Here is a 27,498-nt window from a genome sequence, read left to right on the forward strand (position 1 = left end):
GAAAAGTCAGTGGTGATACCGCCTCCGCCGGGCCTGGGTTCCAGACTAAATTTATGGTCCCCAGGCCCTAAATTGGCCTTGGGCAGGACTTCCACCTCATTGAAGTAGGAAGTCCTGCCTGACGGAGCTACCGGTCAATCAGCAGGCCAGCAGCTCTTAGTCCCAGCAGTGCCACCAAGTGTGGTGGCCACTGCTGGGACTACACCCAGCTTCAAGGTGAAGAGAAAGGACACCCTGGAAAAGAAGTAAGTTTTTGGGGCCTCACCAGGGTTGATCGATTGGGCAAGACAAGTGGGGTCGATTGAGGGTGTTGGGGTGTTGCGGGTGACCCTCTGGGCACATTGCCCGATCAGGAGGACCCCCACCAGGCTGTCAGAAAGCTCCCTACTTTTCTCAGGCTGGGCTGCCCGCTTGCCAATGGTAAAATCCCGTGAGTGGGCGGAGGCCCTTAAGTGACTGTTAATTGGCCACTTAAGGGCCTTGATTGGCCTGGGGCAGGCCATTTCTCACTGCCGTCCCGCATAAAATGGCTACAGAGGCGAAAGCAGGTAGAGAAGGGCCCCACAAGCCTGCCACTCCATTTTATGGCACCCCACCCCCACCCCGCTCTTTGAGGGGGCATAAAATTCCGGCCAAGGTGTCTCGTTACTTGGACATATTGAGGATTTATTTTGTAACAAGATTTAAGTAATCTCAATGAAGATTGACGCTATTCAGTTGAAAGCCTGTAAACTGCTTTTCTTGCACTAAGGGAGTGTGTCACAACAGTTCTGAAATGCATTTCACAAAAAGCAGTGACAAAGTTGTATAAAAATTACACTGAGTACAAGGGGAAGTTTATGTTTCATCTCTTCAAGAAATGGCTGTATTATAAGTTGTCCCATTTCATCTTTGAATTATTTAAATCAATAGATGCTTAACCTCTGAACAGATTTTTCCCCATCTTGCACACTGCAGTCTGATATTTGTACTCCGTTCCATTGTAGATTCAGTAGCTAAAGCCACTTCTATTTATTAAATGTTAGCTCCACTGAATGATCCATGAATACATATTATGTTAATTGCTTGTCCACTTGCAGCAAAAGTAGTGGGTAGTATCTTTGTGGAACAAGAAGCAATAAAAAAAACCTTGCCTTTAGCAGTGAAACAATAATGCTGAAGTTTAGGTTTTCTTTGAGTGTGATAGATCTAGAGTTCCAAGTTACAGCAACTCTGAGTGGACACCAGGATCACTTTCACTCGTGATCAGTTTCCTTCAATGATTCATCCACTGAATCTTAGCCTTTTGATTTGATTTAGATTATATGTGCCTGACAAATATTACATATGTGCGCATGTTAACCCATCTGGCAATTGAGTCATTGACATGGAGTTTATCTGAAAACTTATTCTAAATAAGATTAGCTTTTTTTATATTTGCAGTTTGGTTGATTTTATATTCAGTGAATTATATTAACTAGCTATTAGAATTCTAAATATTCTGTAGTTTCAATAACAGAAAACAAAATTTAACAGGAAACATTTGACCAGTATCTTGTTAAATTGTTTTGATGACCTGACGTTTGACTGAAAGTACATTTGAGGAAATGAGTCTAACCCAGAAAATACTTTACTATTTGATCCATGTTGTAACAAATGTCAGTGAGAAGCTAATTTATATTACTGTACTTTGACCCTGTTCTGTTATTTTGGAGTGTGTAGTAATTTAGATTGCACTCTGCCTGACAGTTTTTTTGAAAAAAACTGATATTTGTTATCCCATTTTAGAAGTGTTTATTTTCACTCATCAAATTAAAACACACATAGGTGAATTTCTCCCTCCCAGGTATTTGCCAGTTCAGCTGCAATGAGTAACTGTACAAGAGGGGCTGGCTAGTTTTTGTTTGTCTCAATTTTCAGATGCCCATTTGCATCTCAGTAGATTCCCTTGATGGATCAACTGAAATCAGAAATGTGCCCTGCAGGGATTTATAGGCACAAACTTGCAGCTTACCCAGTGTACTAGTTGCTCTTTATCTTATCCCATTGTATTTGATCGGAGTGTTCATTTGCTTCTAACTGAAGTCAAAGATAATCTTGTATAAACTGGATGCATTCTGAGCATTTGTAAAATAGCATCACATATCAAACGAGGGTAACTCATAGAACGGAAGTGTTCCTTATGAGTTATATTTATACTTGTGCATGCCTCAGTTAAAAAGCTGTTCTTTTGAAACTAATACTAACAATCTGATCTGTTTTAGCTCAGCAGAGTTAGAAAAGAGGCCCGGAATAGACTTGCATCGTGTCAAACAGTACCAGAAGTGGACTTATGCTCAGCACTTCCAGGAGGAATCTGGAGGGCATCTCCAACAAGAGATGTGAGATACATTGCTATTAGTAATGTAACTGGTCTTAAAGCCTGTGACATCATAACTCTGTTTTCTTGGGCCAAGCAGAAATCTCTGTTTTTGAACTGATTGGTGAGCTTAATGGTTGTGATCTCTTTCCCTGTCTCTCAATTTGAATTTTCTCTTTAGAAAAATCCAGAAAAGCATCAATCTGTTTTTCTAATCTCAAACAGCTAATTTAATGATGAATTGGGTAGTTATGTATTGTGGTCTATGTCCACAAGAAGCCAGTCTTCTCTAATCTCATTTCACTTAAGACCTCCACAGCAATTCTATCAATCTTAGCTGAAAATAGTCAGATTTTACAGCTGTACACTTCCTTACAGTAACATTTTAAATCTCAAGCATCTATTTTTATGTGTAGAAAAAACAAACAAGTATTCAAAAATCTGTAGTATAAGACTAGTATTTACTTTCCTTTCTAAGTTCTACAATGTAGTGGACTTGTGAAAGTTAATTTCAAAAACATATACCCATGAGAAACAGGGAAGCATTGAAAATAGGAGCAAGAGTAGGCCATTCGGCCCTTAGAGCCTGCTCCGCCATTCATTATGATCATGGCTGAACATCCAACTCAGTAGCCTGTTCCTGCTTTCGCCCCATACCCTTTGATCCCTTTAGACCCAAGAGCTATATCTAACTAACTATTAAACTAAGCAGTTTAATACATTTTTTGCATTACTACTGCATTGAAATATTGCTAATGAACATTTGCTGAGGTATTAGTTCATCTCCATAAGTTCTCTTTCTTCAATGTTGAGTGTTTTTGTTAAGCAACAGTTTTAGTTGTACATTAAAGCCACCTTTGCATTTCTATTGCTATTTAGATATCAATCAGATGCTTTAGATCACTCAAGTGCTTGAAGCTCCACTACATACACTGCAATTCTGGTTACTTTCTGAGAAAAATCGCAGTATTTAATCAAAATTGGAATGCATTGCAGGAATATATTGCTGAATATTCTGACCATGAATTAAATATAGTGCGAGTGAAGATTTAACTCCTTGATCCCTGAAAGTAAAATGCTGAACTATGGTGGCATAGTGGTAATGTCACTGAACTAGTAATCCAGAGGCAAAGGCGAATAACCTGGGGGCACAGATTCAAATCTCACCACAGCAGCTAGTGGAATTTAAATTCAATTAATAAATTCATTAATTAGTAAAAAAAAAATGTGGAATTGAAAGCTAGTCTGTGTAATGGTGCCATGAAACTATCATCGATTATCGTAAAATCTCTTCTGGTTCATTAATGTCCTTTAGAGAATGAAATCTGCTGTCCTTACCTGGTCTGGCCTACATGTGACTCCAAGCCCACAGCAATGTTGTTGACTCTGAACTGCTCTCTGAAATGGTCTAGCAAACCATTCAATTGTTATGGGCAGTTAAGAATGGACAACAAATGCTGGCCTGGCCAGCGACACCCACATCCCATGAAAAAGGGAAGAGACAAACTAAAAGCAAGCTTTTGAAGGCAATGTGTTTTTTTTTAAATGTTCATTTACTTAGGAATCAAAATATTAAGCCATTACTTTTTAAATGTAAAATTAGTTTAACTGTCCCTTGAAATGAAAATAAAATTCGTATTTACTTAGATTTTGCAATAACATAAATTATATCAAAGTTACTTATGACTGATAACTACATTGTGTGGTTGAATTAACCAGAATTTTAAACTATGAAAGTGAAGGTTGTCTTAAATTTTAAACAGGGTTTAACTGGAAACCTGAAATCAATGGTTGGAATTCTGTCTGCAGTCAAAGAGAAATGGTGTTCTCAGACTGGATTTTTTTTTTTCTAATCAGATTTTTCTCCCCCCCTTCTCCTGAAGGCACTGGCTCAAACTGTGTCTTAGTAACATGTCCCAATTTCAGGGAAGGTTCACTAGGTTGATTCCTGGGACAAAGGGGTTGCCTTATGAAGGTTGAGCAAGTTGGGCCTATATTCATTGGAGTTAAGAAGAATGAGAGGTGATCTTATTGAAATATATTAGATTTTTAGGGGGCTTGACAGGTTAGATGCTGAGAGGATGTTTCCCCTCGGGGAATCTAGAACTGGGGGGCACAGTTTCAGAATTAGGGATCTCCCATTTAAGACAAAGGTGAGGAGGAATTTCTTCTGAGGGTTATGAATCTTTGGAATTCTCTACCCCAGAGAGCAGTGGAAGCTGAGTTATTGAATATTTTCAAAGTTAAGCTGGACGGATTTTTGATCTACAAGGGAGTAAAGGGTTATGGGGGGGTGGGGGTGGTTGGCTGGAAAGTGGAGTGAAAGCCATGATCAGATAAACCATGATCTTATTGAATGGCAGAGCAGGCTTGAGGAGCCAAATGGCCTTGTTCTGCTTCTGTTTCTTAAGTTCTTATGTTTGTAGCTTGGTGTCATACTTTGTTTTACTTCTTGTGAAGCACCTTGGGACATTTTTATTATGTTAAAGGTTCTATATAAATATACGTTATAACTTTTGTGGTGTTCCTGGTTTGTAATGACATACACTGAACTGTGACCTTCCTCATATCCTACAAGCTGTTCTACAAGGGAGAGTGCAGCATACAGCCCTCTCATATAATTATAAGCCATGGAATTTTAACATCATCTAAAAAAAATCCAGTGATTTGAGGCATTACAGCTAATGTTTTATTGATGAGACACTTGTATCTGTTACACTGATGGAATTTGGATGATGGTTTACCATACTGATTCAATAGCTGCTTCCAAGTCCTTTGTCAGTTATGTAATTATGTGGTGGTAAGAATCTTGTTAGGGGGTTAAAAAGACACCAGGATGGTCGTCTTGTCTGCCATTCAAGGCATTTTCTCCTTTTTCCAGAACCCTGTATCGCGGAAAAAGGCACAACTAAACATCACAGAAGATTTCACATGTTTGGAAGGCCAGCATGACCTGCCTGCAGAGTTGCAGGAACAGCCGCAGAAATTGATGGGTGGGAAACAAGTTACCTTTCAGCCTGAGCTGGAACATGAAAAGGTTAGTCTTGGGTGTCCACATTATTCTAAATTGTGTTGTAGCAAGCAGCAATGCAGAATTCTTCTAAATATGTGATTTTCAATCAATGTAACATTTTATTTAATAGGTGCAAAATACTATTTCTTCAAAACCATTTGCAGCTTTCACATTCATTCTAGTATGAAACAGAATCTAAATCTAATTTTTCATCTCTGCTAGTTTAAATTTCTTCGCTGACTGACTTTTAAAAAAAAAATGCAGCATCCCAAGCTCCGTACCTTGAATTCTGAGAGGGTAGGTTGACCCTCATTGTGCTTTCTTCTAGTATCACATTAAGGGATGATGAAAATGTTGGAACTATCATTCCCTGGCTTACGTAACCTCCTATGTAACCATCTTTCATGAAGCTAATGCAACATATTTCAGCTTTTGTTCTATTAATTTTCCAGTTTTTTAAATAACTTTTAAGATCTTTATTAGAACCTTAGTTACCCACAATTTCCAGTATGTTCTTTGTGTCCTCTACTGTGAAGATAGGCACACAATATTTGTTTAACATCTCTGCCATTTCCTTCATTCCCTATTATTATAGCTACTTCTGTCTCTGCCTCTAAGGGTCCCACGTTAACTTTTAAAAAAATCTCTTCCTTTTTACATACTTGTGTGTAAAAGCTCTCCCAATGGATTTTTATAATTCTTGCTATTTTACACATTATGTTTTCTCCCTGTTTACCTTACCATGTCTTGGTCATTCTTTATTAATTTTAACCCTTTCAATTCTCAGGCTTACCACTGGCAGCATTGTAAGCTTCTTTCAATCTAATTAACTTCTCTAGTTAGCCATGGCTGTACCACTTTTCCTGTGGAGTTTTTATTTCTCAATTCAATAGTCGTTGCGAATTATGAATTTTTTGTTTAATGTTTGCCATTGCTTATGTGCCATCATATCTTTTAGCCTAATTGCCCAACCTACCTCAACCAACTCACCCCTCATACCTCTGTAATTGGCTTTGCTTAAGATTAAGACCCTAGTTTTGGACTTAACCATAACACTCTCAAGCTTAATATGAAATTTGTCATATTGTGATCCTAGAGAATCCTTTACTGAAAGATTACTAATTAACTCTGTCTCATTACACAGTAGTAGATCTGAAATAGCCTATTCCCTTGTTGGTTCTTCAACATGTTCTAGAAAACTGCCTCGAATGCATTCCATGAACTAATTCTCCAAGCTACTTTTGCCAATTTGTGTAAATTTAAGTGCCCCATGGTTATTACATTACTCTTGTTACATCATCCTCTAATTTTCTGATTTATACTCTGTTCAACGTTATGATAACTAATAGTGGTCCTATAAACTACTCCCATCAGTGTTTTCTGCCTTTTGTTATTTTGTAGCTGCACCTTACTAATTCTACATCTTGATTTTCTTGGCTAAGATCCTTTTTCATCCTTTATCATCAGGGTTACCTCACCTCATTTTCCATTGTGCCTATCTTTTCTAAGTAATACCAAAATACTTTGTGTCATCAAAATGAATGACTGCTTCATCAAACACTTTTTTTTAAGCATGGTGGGTGGAAACTCTCAATTTTAATTATAGATTCCAGATGCAACCGACTCAGGAAAAATCTAGCATTGCAACTAACAAACCATTTCCTATTGTAAAGAATCCTGAACCCAGGACAAAGGTTTCCATATTGTGTATATCTTAATTCTTTGCATGGAACTATAATCCATTCGCTGCCACATTTCATCTGAAACAAGTATATTTTTCCATTTGTGTTTTTTAAAAAAAAATGCTGGTGATTTGTTTTAAATTAACTGAGATGATTTCATGGAATCTTTTTTAAATTAATCCTGTCACAACCTGATTGTAGCCTAAAAATCTTGGTCTACTGATAATTCGGTCATCTTTTTTACTAAAATAATTTAAATTATGCAGGAATTTGAATTAAGTAATGTAAATAACAGTAAAATGGAAATTTAATGCTTAAAAAAGGTAATTAATAAATAATACAACTTTTGAATTGAAATAATTGGAAAATAAACAAAATTAAAGGTGTCTATCCCAGAAAAAGGTTTAAAATGTCTGGACTCTGCTACTTACTTCCAAACACAAGAAGTATAGGGAATAAGGCAGATGAGCTGAGAGCACAGATTGACACATTAGAGCATGGTATCACAGCTATTACTGTGACATGGCTGAAAGAAGGGGAGGATTGGCAGCTCAACAGGGTCACAGGATTTTTAGACGAGAGAGAGCAGGAGATAAAGGGGGAGGGGTTGCAATATTGATGAAAGCAACAATTATCACTGAAGAGGAATGATATGGTAGAAGGATCATCACATGAGGTCATATGGGTTGAAGTGAAGAACAATAAAGGGGCACTTGCTACTGGGAGTGTACTATAGATCCCTCAGACAATCTGAGGGAGACAGAAGAGCAAATGTTTGGGCATATCTCTGAGAAGTGCAAAACAATTGGGCCATAATAGGGGATTTCAACTAGTCTGATATTAACTCTGATAGATATAGTGTGAAAGGCACAGAGGGAGCAGAATTCTTAAAATGCATTCAGGATAACGTTTTTAGCCAATATGTGGCAAGCCAATAAGAGAGACAGTGGTTAGAGAATGAAGCTAGGCAGGTGGAAGGGGTATCAGTAGGGGTGCACTTCAGTGGAAGTGATCATAATTCAGTTAGATTTAGAGTAGTTATGGTAAAGGGCAAAGATAAACCAGCAATAAAAGTTCTCAATTGGGGAAAAGCTACGTTTTACTAAGCTGTGATTTAGCTAAAGTAGACTGGAAATAGCTACTTGAAGGTAAAATCAGTACCAGATCAATGGGAGGCATTCAAGGAAGAGATAGTGAGGCGTCAGAGCAAGAATGTTCCCTTAAAGAAAAAGGCTGGGACTAACATTCAGAGCACCCCCCCCCCCCAAGATGTCAAGGGGCTTAAAGGAGAGGGTAAAGTAAAAGGGAAGCTTATGATTGATACCAACGGCTCAATATTGCAGAAAACCTAGAGAAATATTAAAACTGTAGGGAGGAAATTAGGAAAACACAAAGGCAAATAGATAAAAGAGCAAGAGGATAGCTAAAGAAAGAGCAGGGCCTATTAGGAACCATAAGTCTATTGTGTGTGTGGAGATGGAGGACATGGTATGGTTCTTAATGAATATTTTGCTTCTGTTTCACAGACGTTGCAATCAGGAAGGAGTGTGAAATATTAGGTGAAATTAACAGTGAGAAAGGAAGCATTAAGGCGTTTAACATCTTTGAAAGTGGATAAATCCCCAGGCCTGGACGAAATGTATCCTTGGCTGTTAAGGGAAGCAAGGAAAGAAATAGTGGAGGCTCTTCATTTTCCAATCTCTCTGGTTACTAGCATGGTGCCAGAAGTCTGGAGGAGAGTTAACATTGTAGCATTGTCTACAAAGGGAGAAAGGGGTAGACTGAGTAGTTTAGTTTAGTTTAGAGATACAGCACTTTAACAGGCCCTTCGGCCCACCGAGTCTGTGCCGACCATCAACCACCCATTTACACTAATCCTACACTAATCCCGTATTCCTATCACATCCCCACCGGTCCCTATATATTTCCCTACCACCTACCTATACTAGGGGCAATTTATAATGGCCAATTAACCTATCAAACTGCAAGTCTTTGGCATGTGGGAGGAAACCGGAGCACCCGGAGGAAACCCACGCAGACACAGGGAGAACTTGCAAACTCCGCACAGGCAGTACCCAGAATCGAACCCGGGTCCCTGGAGCTGTGAGGCTGCAGTGCTAACCACTGCGCCACTGTGCCACCCCAATTACAGGCTACTCAGCCTAACCTCAGTGGTGGGAAGATTATTGGAAAAAATTCTGAGGGACAAGATAAAGCTTCATTTAGAAAGATACAGATTAATCAAAGACAGCACTGATTCATTATGGGAAGGTCATGTCTGACTAACATTGACCCTCCTTAATAGCTCCTCAAAAAATTCAATGAGGGTAGTGCATGTAATGTGGTCTATATGGATTTTAGCAAGGCTTTTGATAAGGTCCTACATGGCAGACTGGTCACAAAAATAAAAGCCCATGGCATCCAAGGCAAAGTGGCAAGTTGGATCCAAAGTTGGCTCAGGCGCAGGAAATAAAGGTCAATGGGTTTTTTTGTGACTGGATGGCTGTTTCCGTTGGGGTTCTGCTGGGCTTGGTACTAGGTCCTTTGCTTATTATGGTATATATTGATGATTTGGACTTGAATATAGGGGGTATGATTAAGATGTTTGCAGATAATACAAATATTGGCCGTGTGGTGGTTGATGAAGAAAGCTGTAGACTGCAGGAAAATATCAATGGACTATTCGGGTAGGTGAAATTGTGGCAAATGGAGTTCAATCCAGAGAAGTGTGAGATAATGCATTTGGGGAAGGCTAACAAGGTAAGGAAATATGCAATAAGTTGGTAGGATACTGAGAAGTGTTGAAAAACAGATGGACCTTGGAGTGCATGCCCACAGATCCCTGAGGGTGGTTGGACAGTAGATACGTTGGTCAAGAAGGCATATGGGATACTTGCATTTATTAGCCGAGGCATAGAATATGAGCTAGGAGGTTATGCTGGAACTGTATAAAATACCAATCAGGCCACAGCTGGACTACTGCGTGCAGCTCTGGTCACTGCACTATAGGAAAGATGTGATTGCACTAGAGAGGGTATAGAGAAGATTTACAAGGATGTTGCCCGGACTGGAGAATGTTAGTTATGAGGAAAGATTGTATAGGCTATGGTTGCTTTCTTTGGAACGGAGGAGGTTGAGGGGAGAACTAATCGAAGTGTATAAAATTGAGGGAGTTAGATTGAGTGGATAGGAAGGCCCTATTCCCCTTGGTTGAGGGGTTCATAACCAGGGGACATATATTTAGGGTAAGGGGTTTGGAAGGGATTCAAGGGGAATTTGTTTTCACCCAGTGGGTGGTGGGGATCCGGAACTCTCTCTGAAAGCATGGTAGAGGCAGAAACCTTCATAGAACATTTAAAATATTTAGATATGCACGTGAAGAGCCGTAACCTACAAGGCTATGGACCAAGAGCTGGAAAATGGGATAAGGCTGGATGGTTACTTGTCAGCCAGCGACAACACGATGGGCTGAATGGCCTCCTCCCTTGCTGAAAATTTTGATGTTTTTGTATGGTTTATAACCCCTTTGTTATTGATTGATTGAGTTCCTCGCAGTAGACTCTGATCTAACTGTGTGTGTGTGTGTATATAAATTGTTGTTTCAGCCCTGTAGTCGACTTTATCGTGTGCCCTACCCCAAAGGTTCTTGTGTAGGGTTCAGTACTGACTATAAGGCAGCCCTCATCTTGCAGCCTGGTGTGGACCACGAAGAAAGTAAGAAACGGGTAAGTTCTATTCACTTCCAGATGAGTTAAACAAAATCTCGGGTGATGACGCACAGATATTTTTGGTTCATCCCTCCATCAATTTGACTTTTCTTTATGAAAGGGGAAAAAGTCAGTTTACATTTACCATTGGGAGGGTGGATGCAAGGGAACTAAAAATCTGTTGATACCTCTACTGAGTGATTTTTATGCCTTCTAATAGCATGCACTGTGTTGCCTAGTGGAAGTTGTATGACAAACAAAATTTCATCTGGCAGATGCAGTAATACTGCAGAAAAATTTGATGTGGGGGTGTTTGGTTTTTTTTCAATGCAGTTGTGTAGGAAATAGTCTCCTAAAGTTTGCTTTTCTAGTATAACGTTTTTAGAAAATATGTAAGTACTCAATTGATTGCTTAGCTACTTACTGGATAATCTCTTAGCTGAGATGGTTTCCTGTAATAAGTCTGTGCTGAGTTAATTAATTGGAGACATGGTGGTGGTAGTGCTAATAAATTGGCCTCCTCAATCTTGGGGTTAGAGTTCCAGTTCCTGATTGTACCCAGTATTATGACCAAAGCAGGAGTAATGCAGTTAATTCAGTCCCGCTACTCCACAGGTCACAGCATATTAGTAAAGTTTCCAACCTACTGGAAATTAGCCAAATTAAACACTGCATTTATTCCCCACAATAAAGCACACCAAACCAACTAAAGGCCTGCTCAGGTCGGGAAAAAGAACCCGACCCAAACCTGACCAATCCACAGCGGACCCAAGCCCGACCCAACCATCCCTTTACTTACCTTCCGACTGGGAAGCTCCATGAAGCTGCAGTGCATGTGTGATGACATCATAGTGACGTCATTCGCTCACTGCGCAGACTCAGTTTCGTCCTGGACTCGCAGCACAGGTAAATTTAAAAAAATGTTTTATTACTCATCGGCAGAGCACTTGCCGCGTGTCTGGCCGGGCCAGACCCGACCTGAGCCCGAAAGACGGACCCGGAAAAGGGGCCCCACCCGATGTCGGGTAGCGGGCCTTTAAAACCAACAGCAAATTAACTATTTATTAATAAACCAATTTTAAACAGTAATGAGATAAACCTATATGTATGAACAGATTTTATACCTTATTCATCCTAACCCTCATGCGCACACATACATTCAAAACCCAATGGTTAACTGCTTTTTAAAATCATGTTATAAATTAGTGCTGTTTCTTAGGAATAGTAAAATAACTGGGTTGTCAGTCCTGGTGGGTTATTTCCGGTTCAGTGAGGTGTCCCAGACTCGAATAGTCAGGTGGCACTCGAAGTCTCCAGGTGAAATTAATGAACAGTCTTTGCTGGGTAGGCATTCAGGGCAATTTGTCTGCAGCAGGCGTCATGCAGATCTCCCAGCAAAAGGTGTAGCAACAGGTCTTCTTGGATTTCTAAGTATCAGTCCAACAGCAGAAACTTTCCTGAGGTTTCAGGATCTTTCAAACACACAAAAAAGGCAACAGGACTCACTTTTGAGGCAGAGAGTTTCCAGAGACTGGAAACAACTGGAATCTTCCCACCCTTAATGCCATGCTTCCTGTCAGCAAAGGAGTCTTTCTCCAAAGCAGTGATTCTCTTTCTCTGGGTCTTCCAGCGTCGTCTTCCTTCTCTTCAGGCAGGTCAAAACCGCACCTTAAATGTAAGATTCCTTTTTTTTTACAAAAGAGACAAGCATTCCACGCTGGGAGAGTTCTTTTTGTGGTCTGTAAACCCCAGGTTTCCTGCAGCAACTGGTCTGTTGCTTTCTTTCAGCGAGAGGCCTCTTTCTCTGGTTTTCCAAAAACAGGTTCCAGCCAAAATTGTTTTTTTTCTTGCAAAAGAGAAACTCCCCAGCAGCCAGTCATGTGACAGTCATTTCTCTGCTAAGTGGCTTGGAAAAACAGATTGCCTTGCAATTGCCCCACCCAGTTCAGCATTCACTGTTCTCAGAGAAATCCTTTTTCTCAGTCTTAAAGGCATACAGACAACTTTTGTGACACTAGCTGGGAGTGCACATGTACACAGCCAGTGTTGTTTTTTAATATATTCATGGGATGTGAGCATCATTGGCAAGGCCAGTATTTATTGTCCTTGAAAAGGTGGTGGTGCGCTGCTGCCTTGAACTGCTGGAATCCATGTGATTTCTGCATACCCACAGTGCTGTTAAGGAGGGAGTTCCAGAATTTTGACGCAGTGATAATGAAAGATTAATGATTTAGTTCCAGTCAAGATAGTGTGTGACTTGGAAGGAAACTTGCAGGTGGTGGTGTTCCCATGCACCAGCTGCCCTTGTCCTTCTAGGTAGTAGAGGTTGATGGTTTGGAAGGTATTGTTGAAGGATTCCTGGTGAGCTGCTGAAGTGAATCTTGTAAATGGTACACACTGCTGCCACTTTGTGGCGATAGTGCATGGAGTGAATGTTTAATGTGGATGGCATACTGATCAGGCAGGTTGTTTTGTCCTGGATCGTGTCGAGCTTCTTGAATGTTGTTGGAGCTGCACTCATCCAGGCTAGTGGAGAGTATTCCATGACACTCCTAACTTGTGCCTTGTAGATGGTGGACAGGCTTTGGGAGTCAGGAGGTGAGTTACTTCCTGCAGAATTGGATTGGCAAATCGCTAATTCAACACCTCTATTGAAGAAAGGAGGGAGACAGCAAGCAGGAAACTATATGCCAGTTAGCCTAACATTTGTCGTAGAGAAAATGCTAGAATCCATTATTATGGAGATTTTAGCAGGACATTTAGAAAATCGTAATACGATCAGGCAGAGTCAACATAGTTTTGTGCAAGGGAAATTGTGTTTGACTAATTTATTAGAGTTCTTTTGAGGAAGTAACAAGCAACATGAATAAAGAGGATCCTGCTGATGTGTACTTGAAGATTTTCAAAGAGCATTGGTTTAGGTGCCACATCAAAGGTTACTACACAAAATAAGAGCTCATGATGTACGAGCTAACATGGATAGAGGATTGGTTAGCCAACAGGAAGCACAGAGTAGGGATAAATGGGTCATTTCCAGGTTGGCAGGATGTAACTAGTGGAGTGCCACAGGGATCAGTGCTGGATCCTCAACTATTTACGATCTATGTCAATGACTTGGACGGAGGGACTGAATGTGTGGTAGCTAAATTTGCAGATGACGCCAAGATAGATAGGAAGGTAAGTTGTCAAGAGGACATAAGCAGTGGACAAAAATTTGGCAGATGGAGTATAATGTGAGAAAATGTGAAATTGTCCACTTTGTCAGGAAGAATAGAAAAACAGTATATTATTTAAATGGAAAGAGACTGCAGAGCTCTGGCGTACAGAGGGATCTAGCTGTCCAGCAAGTGATTAGGAAGGCATATGAAATGCTGGCTTTTATTGCAAGGGGAATAGAATATAAAAGTAGGAAAGTTTTGCCACAGCTGTACTGAGTCATAGTCATTTACAGCACCGGAGGCCATTCGGCCCGTTGCCCTACAAGTCTATTTCTCTCAAGTGGCCATCCAACTTCCTCTTGAAGTCACCAATCATCTCCGTTTCTACCACCTTTGTGGGCAGCGAGTTCCAGGTCATTACTACCTGCTGCGTAAAAAAAAGTTCTTCTGTTTATTCCCCTGCATCTTTCCCAAAACCTTCAATCTGTGTCCCCTAGTCCTAGTACTATTTGTTATAGGGAACAATTTTTCCTTGTCTAACTTATCTAAGCCTGTCATAATCTTGTACACTTCTATTAAATCTCCCCTCAATCTCCTTTGTTCTACAGAGAACAAATCAAGCATTTTCACCCTAACCTTGTAACTAAAATCCCTGAAATCATTCTGGTAAATCTCCTCTGCACCCTCTCAAGGACCCTCAGATCCTTCCTGAAGTGTGGTGACTAGAACTGGACGCAATACTCCAGTTGGGGCCTAACCAGAGCTTTGTAAAGGCTCAGCATAACCTCTCTGCTTTTGTACTCAATGCCTCTATTTATGAAGCCAAGATCCCATATGGTTCACTAACCACTCCCTCAATATGTTCTGCCATCTTCAAAGATCTATACATATGCGCCCCCAGGTCCCACTATTCCTGCACACTCTTTGGAACTGTGCCATTAAATATATGTTGCCTCTCCCTATTCCATCTGCCAAAATGCATCACTTAATACTTGTCAGTATTAAATTCCATCTGCCACCTGTCTGCCCATTTTGTTCGCATATCTACGTCCTGTTGCAGGCGGTTCGTATCATCCTCGCTGTTTGCCATACCACCAAGTTTGGTGTTGTCAGCAACTTTTGAGATTCTACTCTTTATTCCAAGATCCAAGTCATTTATATATAGCAAAAAAAGCAGTGGTCACAGCACTAACCCTTGGGGAACACCACTGTCTACCGTCCTCCAATCTGACTTGCTGTTTTCTGTCCTTAAGCCAATTTTTTATCCAAATTGACTTTGACCTCCTATTCCATGAGCTTCAGTTTTGTTAACCAGCCTTTTCTGTGGTACCTTATCCAATGCTTTCTTAAAATCCATATACACCACATCCACCACATTCCTTCATCAACTTTCTCTGTTAATTCAGCAAAAAATTCAATTAGATTAGTCAAGTATGATCTGTGTTTTACAAATACATGCTGGCCACCCTTAATTAACTTGAACCTCTCTAAGTGACTGTTGATATTTTCCTTGATTATTATTTCTAAAACCTTGCCCATCACTGACTAAACTAACTGGCCTGTAGTTGCTAGGACTGTCCTTACATACGAACATAAGAATTGGGAGCAGGAGTAGGCCCCTCGAGCCAGCTCCGCCATTCAATAAGTTCATGGCTGAACTGATTTCTCCACATTACCACCTACCCAGATAACCTTTCACCCCCTTGCTTATCAAGAATCTATCCACCTCTGCCTTAAACATATTTAGAGACTCTGCTTCCACTGCTTTTTGAGGAAGAGAGTTCCAAAGACTCATGACCCTCAGAGAGAAAATTTCTCCTCATCTCTGTTAAATGGGCAACCCCTTATTTTTAAAGTGACCCCTAGTTCTAGATTCTCCACAAAGGAAAACATCCTTTCCACATCCACCCTGTCAAGACTCCTCAGGATCCTGTATGTTTCAATCAAGTTGCCTCTTACTCGTCTAAATTCCAAAGAATACAAGCCTAGCCTGTCCAGTCTTTCCTCATAATATAGCTCGCCCATTCCAGGTATCAGTCTAGTAAACCTTCTCTGAATTGCTTCCAACACATTTAAATCCTTCCTTAAATAAGGAGACCAATGCTGTACACAGTACTTCAGATGTGGTCTCACCAATGCCCTGAATAGCTGAAGCATAACCTCCCTACTTTTGCATTCAATTCCCCAAACAATAAATGATAATATTGGAAAGATTGGAAAACTATGGCAAGCCCTTCTGCTATCTCCGTCCCCACTTTCTTCAGCAACCTGGGATGCGAGCCATTTGGACCACATGACTTATCTACCCTAAGCATAGCCAGCCTTTTTAGTACCTCTCCCCTCTCAATTTATAGGGCCTTGGTAAGACCACATCTGGAGTACTGTATACAGTTTTGGTCTCCTTACTTAAGAAAGTTTGCATTAGAAGCATTTCAGAGAAGGTTTACTTGACTGATTCCTGGGATGAAGGGGTTATCTTATGAGGAAAGGTTGAGCAGGATACCTTCCATTGGGTTGTGTGGCACTACCACCGTGCTAAATGGGATAGATTTCGAACAGATCTAGCAGTGCAGAACCTGGCATCCATGAGTCGCTGTGGACCATCAGCAGTAGCAGAATTGTACTTGACCATAATCTGTAACCTCATGGCCCAGCATATCCACCACTGTACCATTACCATCAAACCAGGGGATGATTGAACCCTGGTTCAAAGAAGTGTGATGCCAGGAGCAGCACCAAACATGCCTCAAAATGAGGTGTCAACCTGGTGAAGTGACAATCCAGGACTACTTGCATGCCAAACAGCATAAGCAGCACGTGATAGACAGAGCTAAATGGTCCCACAACCAACGGGTCAGATCTAAGCTCTGCAGTCCTGCCATTTCCAGTCGTAAACAGTGGTAGACAATTAAACAACTGATAGGAGGAGGTGCCTCCACAAATATCCCCATCCTCAATGATGGGGGAGCCCAGCACATCAGTGCAAAAGATAAGGCAGAAGCATTTGCAACAATCTTCAGCCAAAAATGCTGAGTGGATAATCCATCTCTGCCTCCTCCTGAAGTCCCCAGCATTACAGATGCCAGTCTTCAGCCAATTCGATTCTCTCCACGTGATTTCAAGAAACACCTGAAGGCACTGGATACTGCAAAGGCTATGGGCCCTGACAACATTCCGGCAATAGTACTGAAAACCTGTGCTCCAGAACTTGCCGCGCCCCTAGCCAAGCTGTTCCAGTACAGCTACAACACTGGCATCTACCCGACAATGTGGAAAATTGCCCAAGTATGTCCTTGACACAAAAAGCAAGACAAATCCAGCCCAGCCAATTACCGCCCCATCAGTATACTCTCGATCATCAGTAAAGTGATGAAAAGTGTCATCAACAATGCTATCAAACGGCACTTAACAATAACCTGTTCCGTGACGCTCAGTTTGGTTTCTGCCAGGGCCACTCAGCTCCTGACCTCATTATAGCCTTGGTTCAAACGTGGACATAAGAGCTGAACTCTAGGTGAGGTGAGAGTGACTGTTCTTGACATCAAGGCAGCATTTGACCGAGTATGGCATCAAGGAGCCCTAGCAAAACTGGGATGAATGAGAATCGGGAGAAAATTCTGTGCTGGTTGGAGTTGTGCCGAGTGCAAAGAAAGGTGGTTGTTGGAGGGCAATCACCTCAGCCCCAAGGCATCACTGCTGGAGTTCCTCAGGGTAGTGTCCTAGGTCCAACCATCTTCAGCTGCTTCATCGATGACCTTTATTCAATCATAAGGTCAGAAGTGGGGATGTTTGCTGATGATTGCACAATGTTCACCATTTGTGACTCCTCAGATACTGAAGCAGTCTGTGTAGAAATGCAGCAAGACCTGGACAATATCCAGGCATGGGCTGATAAGTGGCAAGTAATATTGGCGCCACACAAGTGCCAGGCAATGACCATCTCCAACAAGAGAGAATCTAACCATCTCCCCTTGACATTCAATGGCATTACAATTGTTGAATCCCCCCCCCAATCAACATCCTGGCGGTTACCATTGACCAGAAACTGAACTGGAGTAGCTATATAAATACCGTGGCTACAAGAGCAGGTCAGAGGCTAGGAATCATGTGGCGAGTAACTCACCTCCTGACTCCCCAAAACCTTTTCACCATCTGCAAGGTACAAGTCAGGAGTGTGATGGAATACTCTGCACTTGCCTGGATGGGTGCAGCTCCAACAACACTCCAGAAGCTCAACACCATCCAGGACAAAGCAGCCCACTTGATTGGATTGGCACCCCATCCACAAACATTCACTCCTTCCACCACTGACGCACAGCGGCAGCAGTGTGCATCATCTACATGATGCACTGCAGCAATGCACCAAGGCTCGTTCGACAGCACCTTCCAAACCCGCAACCTGTACCACGTAGAAGGACAAGGGCAGCACCACCACCTGCAAGTTCCGCTCCAAGCCACACATCATCCTGACTTGGAACTATATCGCCATTCCTTTGCTGTCTCTGGGTCAAAATCCTGGAACTTCCTTCCTAAAAGCATTGTGGGTGTACCTACCCCACGTGGACTGCAGTGGTTCAAGAAGGCAGCTCACCACTGCCTTCTCATAGGCAATTAGGAATGGGCTATAACTGCTGGCCTGGCCAGCAACACCCACTTCTCAAAATGAATAAAAAGAAATGGTTGGGCCTGTATGCATTAGAGTTTAGAAGAACGAGAGCAAATCTTATTGAAAATATACGATCCTGAGGGGATTTGACAGGGTGGATGCTGGAAGGATGTTTCCACTTATGGGTGAGATTAGAATAAGGGGTCGCCCATTTCAGACAGAGATGAGGAGAAATTTTTTTCTCTCTGTTAGTTCGTTAGTTTGTGGAATTCACTTCCTCAGAGTAGGAGAAGCTGGTTCATTAAATATATTCAAGGTTGATTTAGATAGATTCTTGATAGATGAGGGAGTCGAGTGTTATGGGGGGCAGACGGGCAAGTGGAGTTGAGGCCACATTCAGAACAGCCATGATCTTATCAAATGGCAGAGCAGGTTTGAGGGCCTACTCCTGCTCCTAATTAGCATGTTCGTATGTTAGAATTCCCAGCCTCTGACCTGCTCTTGTAGACCCAGTATTTATATGGCTAGTCCAGTTAAGTTTCTGATCAATGCTATTGTTGGATGTGAGGATGCCGCTCAGCTGAAATAGTCTTGGCTGTAGTGTCCCCCTGTGGTCAAATAATCTGTTGGAATTGACTGGATTTTCTTTTCCTTTACCAAATAAAACAAATCCCAGAAAAGCAAACCAGGTTACAAACTGACTAGAAGTTAATTTGCTATTCTGTATAAGCAGCCAAAATACCAGCTGTCATATGTTTAAATAAAAATGTGAGCCACCTAGTGCTGCAGATGCTTTCTATTCATGAAAATAGCCCAAGAATGTTCTGGAGAAGCTGCACGTTACAAAGGACAACCATTTGCTTCAGGTCTGGTTTTCTCTTGTAACCATGCTTTATGAACTCTGCAGATAATTAGAGTACTAGAAAATACTGAAGTAATGTAATGCAAATATATTTCTGGATCTTTTTTCCCCAGCGTGGTAACCAGTATTTGATGTACCGTCGCCTTTTCATGGACATTGAACGAGAGCAGGTGAAAGAACAACGACGCCAGCAGGAGCATGAGAAGAGGATAGCGAAGTGAGTGGTGCATTTTGTTGAGGCAGTGCTGAAACTCAACAACTTAATTGCTGCTTGAACTTAGAAAATTGAATCCAGTGCTGGTCATGCTGTTAACATCAGAACTTTCCGCAGAACATTTGACTCCTTAAAAAAAAAAAGTAATAGTGCACATCCAAAAATGAGCTAATATTTGGACTCCAATATTGAACTGTTTGTCATTGAATTTGTCACAACCACATAAGAGCACAGAAAGAGGCCATTCAACCCATCAGGACTGTGCCTACTCTTACAAAGAATAATCCAGTTTGTCCCAGTCCCACTCCCTCGCTCTTTCCCATATCCCTGCAATTTGTTTCTCCTTCAAGTATTCATCCGATTCCCTTTTGAAGGCTACTATTGAATCTATCTATCACCCTATCAGGCTGTACATTCCAAATCCTAACTACTCGCATAAAAAATTGTCATCCCTCTGGTTCTTTTGCCATAAAGACCAACATTTAATTTGCTTTTCTAATTTCTTGCTGTACCTGCATGCTGACATTTTGTGATTTATTTATAAGGCTACGCGAGTCCCTCTGTACTGCAGCATTCTTCAGTCGCTCTCCATTTAAATAATCTGCTTTTCTGTCCTTCCTATCACATTTTCCCACATTATACTCCATCTGCCAAACTTTTGCCTGCTCATTTAACCTCTTTATATCCCTTTGCAGACTGTTTGTATCCTTCTTACAACTTGCTTTCCTACCCACTCATCTTTGTATCGTCAGCAAATTTGGCTTACAATACAGTCGCTTCCTTCATCCAAGGCATTAATATAGATCGTAAATAGTTGAGGCCCCAGCACTGAACCCTGTGGCACTCCTCTAGTTACAGTTAGCCATCCTGAAAGTGACCCATTTATCCCAACTCTGTTTCCTGTTGCTTTGCCAGTCCTCTATCCATGCTAATATATCACCCCCAACACATGTGTAGTAAGCTTTTATGTGGCACTTTATCGAATGCCTTTGGTAATGCAAATACACTATATTTACTGGTTCCCCTTTATCCACCCTGCTTGATAAATCCTCAAAGAACTCTAATAAATTTGTCAAACACGATTTCCCGTTCACAAAACCATGTGGACTCTGCCTGATTGTATTGTGATTTTTCTTGATGTCCTGCTACTTCCTCTTCAGTAATGGATTCTAGCATTTTCCCAACGACAGACATTAGGCTAACTGGCCTATAGTTTCCTGCTTTCTGTTTCCTTCCTTCCTTGAACAGAGGTGTTACATTTGCAAGTTCTTCAGTCAGTGAATGACTGGAAAACAAAAACATGACCAGTGCTGTGCTTGTAAATAACATATTGGCTCATATACCCACACCAAACTTTAGTCTTTATCTTAAATCTGCTTCTTTAAAAATTTTTGCTCAGAATTAAGGAGGAGAAGGAGAAACTAAGGGAAGTGGAAGAGAAAAGGATGCTTGAGCTAACTCAGCAGAGAGTGCTAGTGGCTGAAACTGGAAGGATTGCTCAGTTGAAGGAAGAGGAGAAACAGAAGACAGCAGAAAATGTCAAAGCCCAACGAAACAGAGAGAGTACCAGGTATGCTGAGAATTCTGACTTTCACAGGACATCTAGGGTGTTTTATTATCATGCAGAGAAGGGAAGGAAGTAAACTCTGTGATTATATTAATCTTCACAGAAGGAAGTAAACCCTGTGATTAAATTAATCTTCACTTTATACCTCTATTAGTGCAAGATCTCTTGTACTATAGTTTGAAAATAATATTTCTGATGCCTTGAGGGTGTTCTTGCTGGAGGACTGATTTTGGAGATATCGGTTCAATGACAGAGTCACAGTGCAATAGAAGGGTTAATCAGATTGTCCTGAAGTCTGCTAATACCCTGTTATTGATCTCTCTTTTTACTGTGGTAATACTATGCTTTTGCTTTTGCCTGTCAAGTGAGGAAATGACACTGAACTGTTGAATTAAGCTGACCATAAAGCGATAGTAAGTTTAGACAATAAACCTAATTAAAATAAATTCCAGTGAATGCTGCAGAGAACTTTTAATTGATAAGTTCGACAGAAGAAGAACATCTGTGACTATATCTTCCTCTTCAGAAGCAGGAAATTGGTATACAATAGTGCATATTTACAAATAATGTTTCACTTGGTAAAATAGCAAGACTGAAACTATTGATAAGGTAACAAAGTAAGGGAGCTGTGCCAACTATGGAATGATCTAAAGTTATTATAAGTGATGAGTAGAAGTTCATGAAAATACATCAGATAGGGAGTTGTATTAGGCAATGCAGTAATGCATGGATCGCCTCATAGAAGGGGTAACAAAAAGGTATAAAAAGTGAGTGTTAGAACAGAGATTTGGGATTCAAAGGCCTACAGCCTGCTCACCGAGCTTGGAACTAAACTCTTTCGAGTCTTCCAATGAAACTCACTAAGTTTTTGGTGTAAGTACTGTTGTTAAGTGTATGTTTAATTTCTGAAAACTTAAATCTGTGACATCTGACATTCAATGTTGTGAACCCTATTGATTTGCGGAATCAATTATTAGTAAAAAAATATATATATTTACCCCTCCTCTAACAGTATTTTCAATGTGTTATTGAAAGTTGTGACTAATGGGCTTTGCCTCGAGGTAGTTTAAGACCTATTGATCTTGTGTATCAGCTGGTGAGAATTGACTAAACTTATCACTAATTCACTGGACTAGTGGTGAAAATGTTCTTCTATGCACATTTTTAATTGTATTGTGATGTTTCATGCTGTTAATTTAAACTTGCTGCAGTTTTTAAGATTAAGAAATACAATGCCAACAATGCATAATGCAGTAGGGAGGAAGATCTGTATATTTTAATTATAAGCATGCTTGTGCTGGAGAGATGCTTCAATTAATGAGTTGGTGGTTAAAATTCTCTTCAAGTGAGGAATTAATTGAGGTTTATTCAGTATCTTCTCACTAATCTAGCTGAAATAAAAATGGAAGAGACAAGCTCAACAACAGGTCTGTCAACATCTGAAAATAGGAGGAATCGGGTAGTGACCCTTCAGAGTATTCACCCAAGCATTTACTAAGTATTTTATCATTTTAAATGTTGATTGACCTGCAATATAGTTCCAGTGTCTTATGTGCTATTGAGTATATAGATGATTTTAGGTAAGTTTGAGTAGTGTATCTAGAAATCACTAATAATAGGTTACACTTGCTTTTGGCTGATGAATCGAGGTGCTTCTACCCAGCTTTATTGCCATCTTTAATTTATTGCAGATATATAGAAGCCTTAAGAGCACAGATGATGGAAAAGATTAAATTGCAAAACACAGACCTACCTCCACTTTGCTGCTGTGGAACCAATTTCTGGGATTCGCATCCAGACAAGTGTGCAAACAACTGTGTCTTCTATAAAAACCCTAAAGGTATACAAACTGGATAATAATGCCTATTGGAACAATATTTGTTTCTTCTAAATACTTAGCATAGAATAATGGATACTTACGAGTGATCTTAGAAGTTATCTGATCAAAGGTTGGGTGACAGACGGACGCTGAACCCTGCACAATATATACAAAATATTGGAATTTTTGGATGAAATATTTAACCATAAGTATCCAATCAATTCTCTACCTCCAATTCAACAATTGAAAGTTTGGGGTCTGCCTTTTCAAGGTTTAACAAGGTGCCTAAGTTAAGTCTTTGGACCAGCCCATTTACCCTAGTCCATACTATATCAATAGTTAACCAAACCAAGTCAATCGAAACAAGGCAATAGTATGCACTGAATGAATTGCAACTTAACTCTTTGCCAGAATCCCAAATGATAAAGTTGCACACAGCTGCATTACTGGCACTACTTTATTTAACAACATTCATGATGATGCAACGCCAGCACAAAGCTAGGCATTAATGATTGTAGTAAAATCAGCCACAAGGAATTCAGTTGTTGTTGACACAATAGTAATTTAAGTGTACACAGCATTGCAGCAATAACTGACGTTTGCTTAGTAGTATTGATATTCAGTGATCAAGATTACAGTATGGTTTAGCAAGGTTAGTTTTACAATCTTTGTGAAGCATATTTGTAAACTTCCATTGTTGAGGCAATCTTTTATATGATCTGTGAGGAAGGTATACATCTGCTGTCTTGGGTTGGTTGCTGTCATGGTGAGCAGTTCTGTCTTGCTGGGTCCTCCAGGTTCTTGCCTAGAATCATTAATAGTTTGACTATTGTTGCTGTCCTTAGTTGTCTACACTTCCTGGGTTTAGCATATTAATTTTTGACTATTATACTGCATTTGTCTATTCAGAAACCTAAGCTATTGACCAAGAGTTGTGATAGACTTTACACCAGTTGAAACAAACAATTGGACTTTCTGAAGCTTTCAATTTTCAGTATTAAACTGTCCCTTAACTTTTGCAGAGCTTAAAATTGTGGTAATTTCTGAATTTCTAGTGCTCAGTATTTCCCAGAAATCAAGAATTGATTCTTTTCTCTTTCACAGAATGCTTAGTTTTCCTATAGGGTTCATGAGACACTTCATTCTTTTATTGTGATGACAGGCATTTGCACTTTAAAATTAAATTACAGCTTTTAAAAGCACTTGTAAAATATACCGTCTATATGATCCATGATGGGTGCTAGAAAAGGCTGCTTGTTGCGAGACTGGCTATCAAGGTGATCTGTGCCCTCAGTGCTTGTTTAACAAGGTTGACCATTACTGCAGGCTTATCAAGCAACAATGCCTAGTTGATTTAATGGGTATTCTGCACAATTTAGGTCCACAGACATCTGAAGCCAACAAGTGCTTACAAAAGGATAGCTGTGTAATCAAACCAATCTAAAGGACAGTTTTTACTATATACTTGTGCCACATTTTGTCTCCCCCTCCACTCACCCTTTCTTCTCTTTTCCACCCCCCCCCCCCCCCCCACCCACAGTGTATGCCAGAGCACTACAGTCTGTATTATCCTCATGCGATGCTTGGGATGGACACAGTAGAAATATCTCAATGAAGAAGATCGCATCAGTGCATTTGTGTTCGGCCAAGAAATAATTCACCTGCTCTGGGAGGCTGGATTCACTCCAGCAATTAATCTTCACCAAAAAGACTGATTTGTAGTGATGTATGAGTGCCTTATTAATAACAAGTGTTTGCTAAATTATTTGTTGTTTTTATGTAATTGTATGAGAAATTGATTTTTTTTAAATAGTTACTTTTTATGATGGAAAATAAAAGGTTTGGTGAATTGAAAATATTTCCAAAGGAGACCATTTTAAAGGGAAAAAGTGGTGCTTTCTAAATTGGCCAATTCTAGGTTTAAAGCAAAGGACAGCTTAACTTCCAAGTGCAAGGATCATTATTTAACATTTTACAGTTGTCTATCTCTTCAGATTACTTCCTTTTTGCCCCATTCTGTCTTGGCCCTGCAAATGGAGCTAATCATGGCAAGATGTCTTGTTTTGAGCAGGATGTGCTGATCTGTTAAGACCAGTTATCCCCGGGTAAATTTCTTCATCTTGCAGGCTTCCCAGAGGAAATATCAGCCCAATTATTTTGCTGGGGGCAGACGTGGCTGAAGGAGAAGTAAGATGTCATTCTGCTTTTCATATACACAACAATTGTCATTGACTTGCAGTTTGCCCCTCTGTCACACAGACTCTTAGGCTTACAGCTACAGTAAATGTGTTTTTTAAAAAAACAAACCCTGTGCCCCGGTCAGCAACAGCTAAGCTATTAATAAAGCATTCCAACTAATGGAGCAAAATCTTCTGGGTGACCAGATCTAACATAAAGGGCAAATTAAGGTGTCCATTTCTCTTTTCAGTTTTTTGTGGTGCTGTTGTTTGTTTTATTTACATTTGTTTTATTTATGTCTGATTAGCTTTTAATGCTAGGCCCATCAGTTGTCACTAAAATGTCCCTTTCCTCTTGTCCATTAGTCTGACTAATAAATACAGAATAATTTGAATAAAGCATAGACTGATATTTATTTAGTTTTGTGCTGCTGGTTTCATTTTATGTGCAATAACTTGTCTAATATGTGTATTTGTGGTTTACATATCAATGCAATTTATTGACTAATAAAATAATCTTTCAAATGTCTCACCAGCTATGGAGAATATTTGCAGTAATATCAGAGCTAATCGAGATTAAGCTTGTGTAAGATCCGAAGATGATGCTTCAATCTTGTATTCATATACATTTCCTGTGTTTTTTTAAAAAAAAAGTCTTCCTGTTTAAGTCGAGGCATAAAAATAATGCACAATTCGAGTACAATTTCAAAAACCTGTGTGGATCAGAAAATAGACTGCAGGGTGAATGGGAAAACTGACCAGAGCACCATTCAAATAAGGGGCATGAAAATGAATGTGGTAGTGATAGTGGACGGTATAGTCAGGGGAATAGGTACTGACTGCCCTATCCAGCCGAGACCAGGAATTCAGAAGGTTCTGTTGTCTGCCTAGTGCAAGGGTTCGGGAAATCATCTTGTGGCTGGAGAAAAACTTGGAGGGGGAGGATCCAATTGTCATGGTCCATATAGGAACCAACAACAGGTAAAACAAGGTGGCAGATAATGTGAGTTTATTCACTTTTCATAGTAAAAATAGAAAAGCAGATTTTTTTTTTAAGGTGTGAAATTTCTAAATGTTGATATTTAGGAAGACTTGGGTATATTTGTACGAGAAACACAGTGAGCATGCAGGTACAGCCAGCAATTAGAAAGGCAAATGGCATGTTGGCCTTTATTGCACAATATGCATTGTATTTGGAGTATGTCTCAGAATCACATGTTTTCTCTTCTCTGAGTTCATTACCCTCTTATCCTTCCTAAATTTCTCCCTACGTGTAAACTCCCCAACCCATAATCATGGCCACCCCTTAGACCTTGCCATCTCAGGTGGTCTTGCTAGTCCCATCGTATCAATTATAGATAAGGTCATCTCTAATCACTTCTTTGTATCACGCTCCACCTCCCTTTCATGCCCCAACCCAACCTCATTCTGTATCTGTCCCTGGAACAAACTATCCCCCTATTCACTTACAACTGCATTGTCAAAATCTCAACTATCTAGCCTTTGGCCCTCTGCTAGTCATATTTCTGGAGCTACTGATTTTCTCAACCGCATCCTCCCTCCACCTTTGGCCTATCCCCAATAAAAAGATCCGTCTCTCTCACCCTGGCCATTTCCCTGGTGTGGCCCTCATCTCCGCTTCCGTAAGTCCAAGAGACGCAGACTTGAAAGGATATGGCGGACAACTGGTTTAGCCATGCACTGCCAGATCTGCCTGGGCTACTTAAAACACGATCGGATCCTACTCTCCTCTGCTAAAACTCTCTATTCCAGGATCATCTTGGAATGCAAAGCTTCTTTTCTCTACTGCAAGCAGTCGTCTTAAACCCCTGTCCCCTCCACCCTCACCTCCAACAATGTGCAAGGAGCTCACGGATTTCTTTGTCACTAAGATAAGGACCATCCGATCATCTGCCTCTGCCACGTTGCTCCCTTCCACTAGCTCACCTGGCCAAACTTCTTACAATGCTCCCCTGCCCTACCCCTGAACTTGCATCTTTCTCTTGTTTCTCTCCTATCTCCCATTATGCCCTCTCTGAACTCATCTTGTCCATGAGACCCACCTCCTGTTCCCTCTATCCTATTCCCACTAAACTGCTGATCGCCCAGCTTCCCCTCCTGGACCGCATGTTAGCAAATATTATAAATAGTTTTCTCTCTTCAGGTGTTGTCTGTGTCTCCATTAAATCCACCGTGATCACCCCTCTCAAAAAAAAATACCCTTGACCCACCACCCTTACAAACCTGTCACCTTCTAAATCTGTTCCCATCTTTCCCAGAACTCCATGTTTGAAACCCTCCAGGCAGGTTTCCGTGCCTGCCACAGTACCAAAATAGCTCTGATCAAAGTCACAA

The 27,498-nt window shown here is 40.6% G+C and overlaps 1 protein-coding gene across 2 annotated transcripts in view; it reads left to right on the forward strand.

The window, feature by feature from the left end:
• LOC137381364 (coiled-coil domain-containing protein 15-like) overlaps positions 1-25,658 on the forward strand; it is a 42,528-nt gene extending 16,870 nt beyond the window's left edge. The window contains exons 4-10 of one of the 2 annotated variants that reach the window (XM_068053830.1): positions 2,244-2,360; positions 5,220-5,375; positions 10,639-10,758; positions 19,480-19,583; positions 20,980-21,150; positions 22,839-22,987; positions 24,507-25,657. In XM_068053830.1, coding sequence (XP_067909931.1) covers positions 2,244-2,360; positions 5,220-5,375; positions 10,639-10,758; positions 19,480-19,583; positions 20,980-21,150; positions 22,839-22,987; positions 24,507-24,622 — 933 coding nt within the window. In that variant the 3' untranslated portion in view covers positions 24,623-25,657. Of the gene's footprint in view, positions 1-2,243; positions 2,361-5,219; positions 5,376-10,638; positions 10,759-19,479; positions 19,584-20,979; positions 21,151-22,838; positions 22,988-24,506 lie in introns of both variants that reach the window. The other variant, XM_068053831.1, reaches the window with a different exon arrangement.
• Positions 25,659-27,498: the final 1,840 nt, after the last annotated feature.

This window comes from Heterodontus francisci, chromosome 22 (assembly GCF_036365525.1).
Source record: "Heterodontus francisci isolate sHetFra1 chromosome 22, sHetFra1.hap1, whole genome shotgun sequence".
Lineage (NCBI taxonomy): Eukaryota > Metazoa > Chordata > Chondrichthyes > Heterodontiformes > Heterodontidae > Heterodontus > Heterodontus francisci.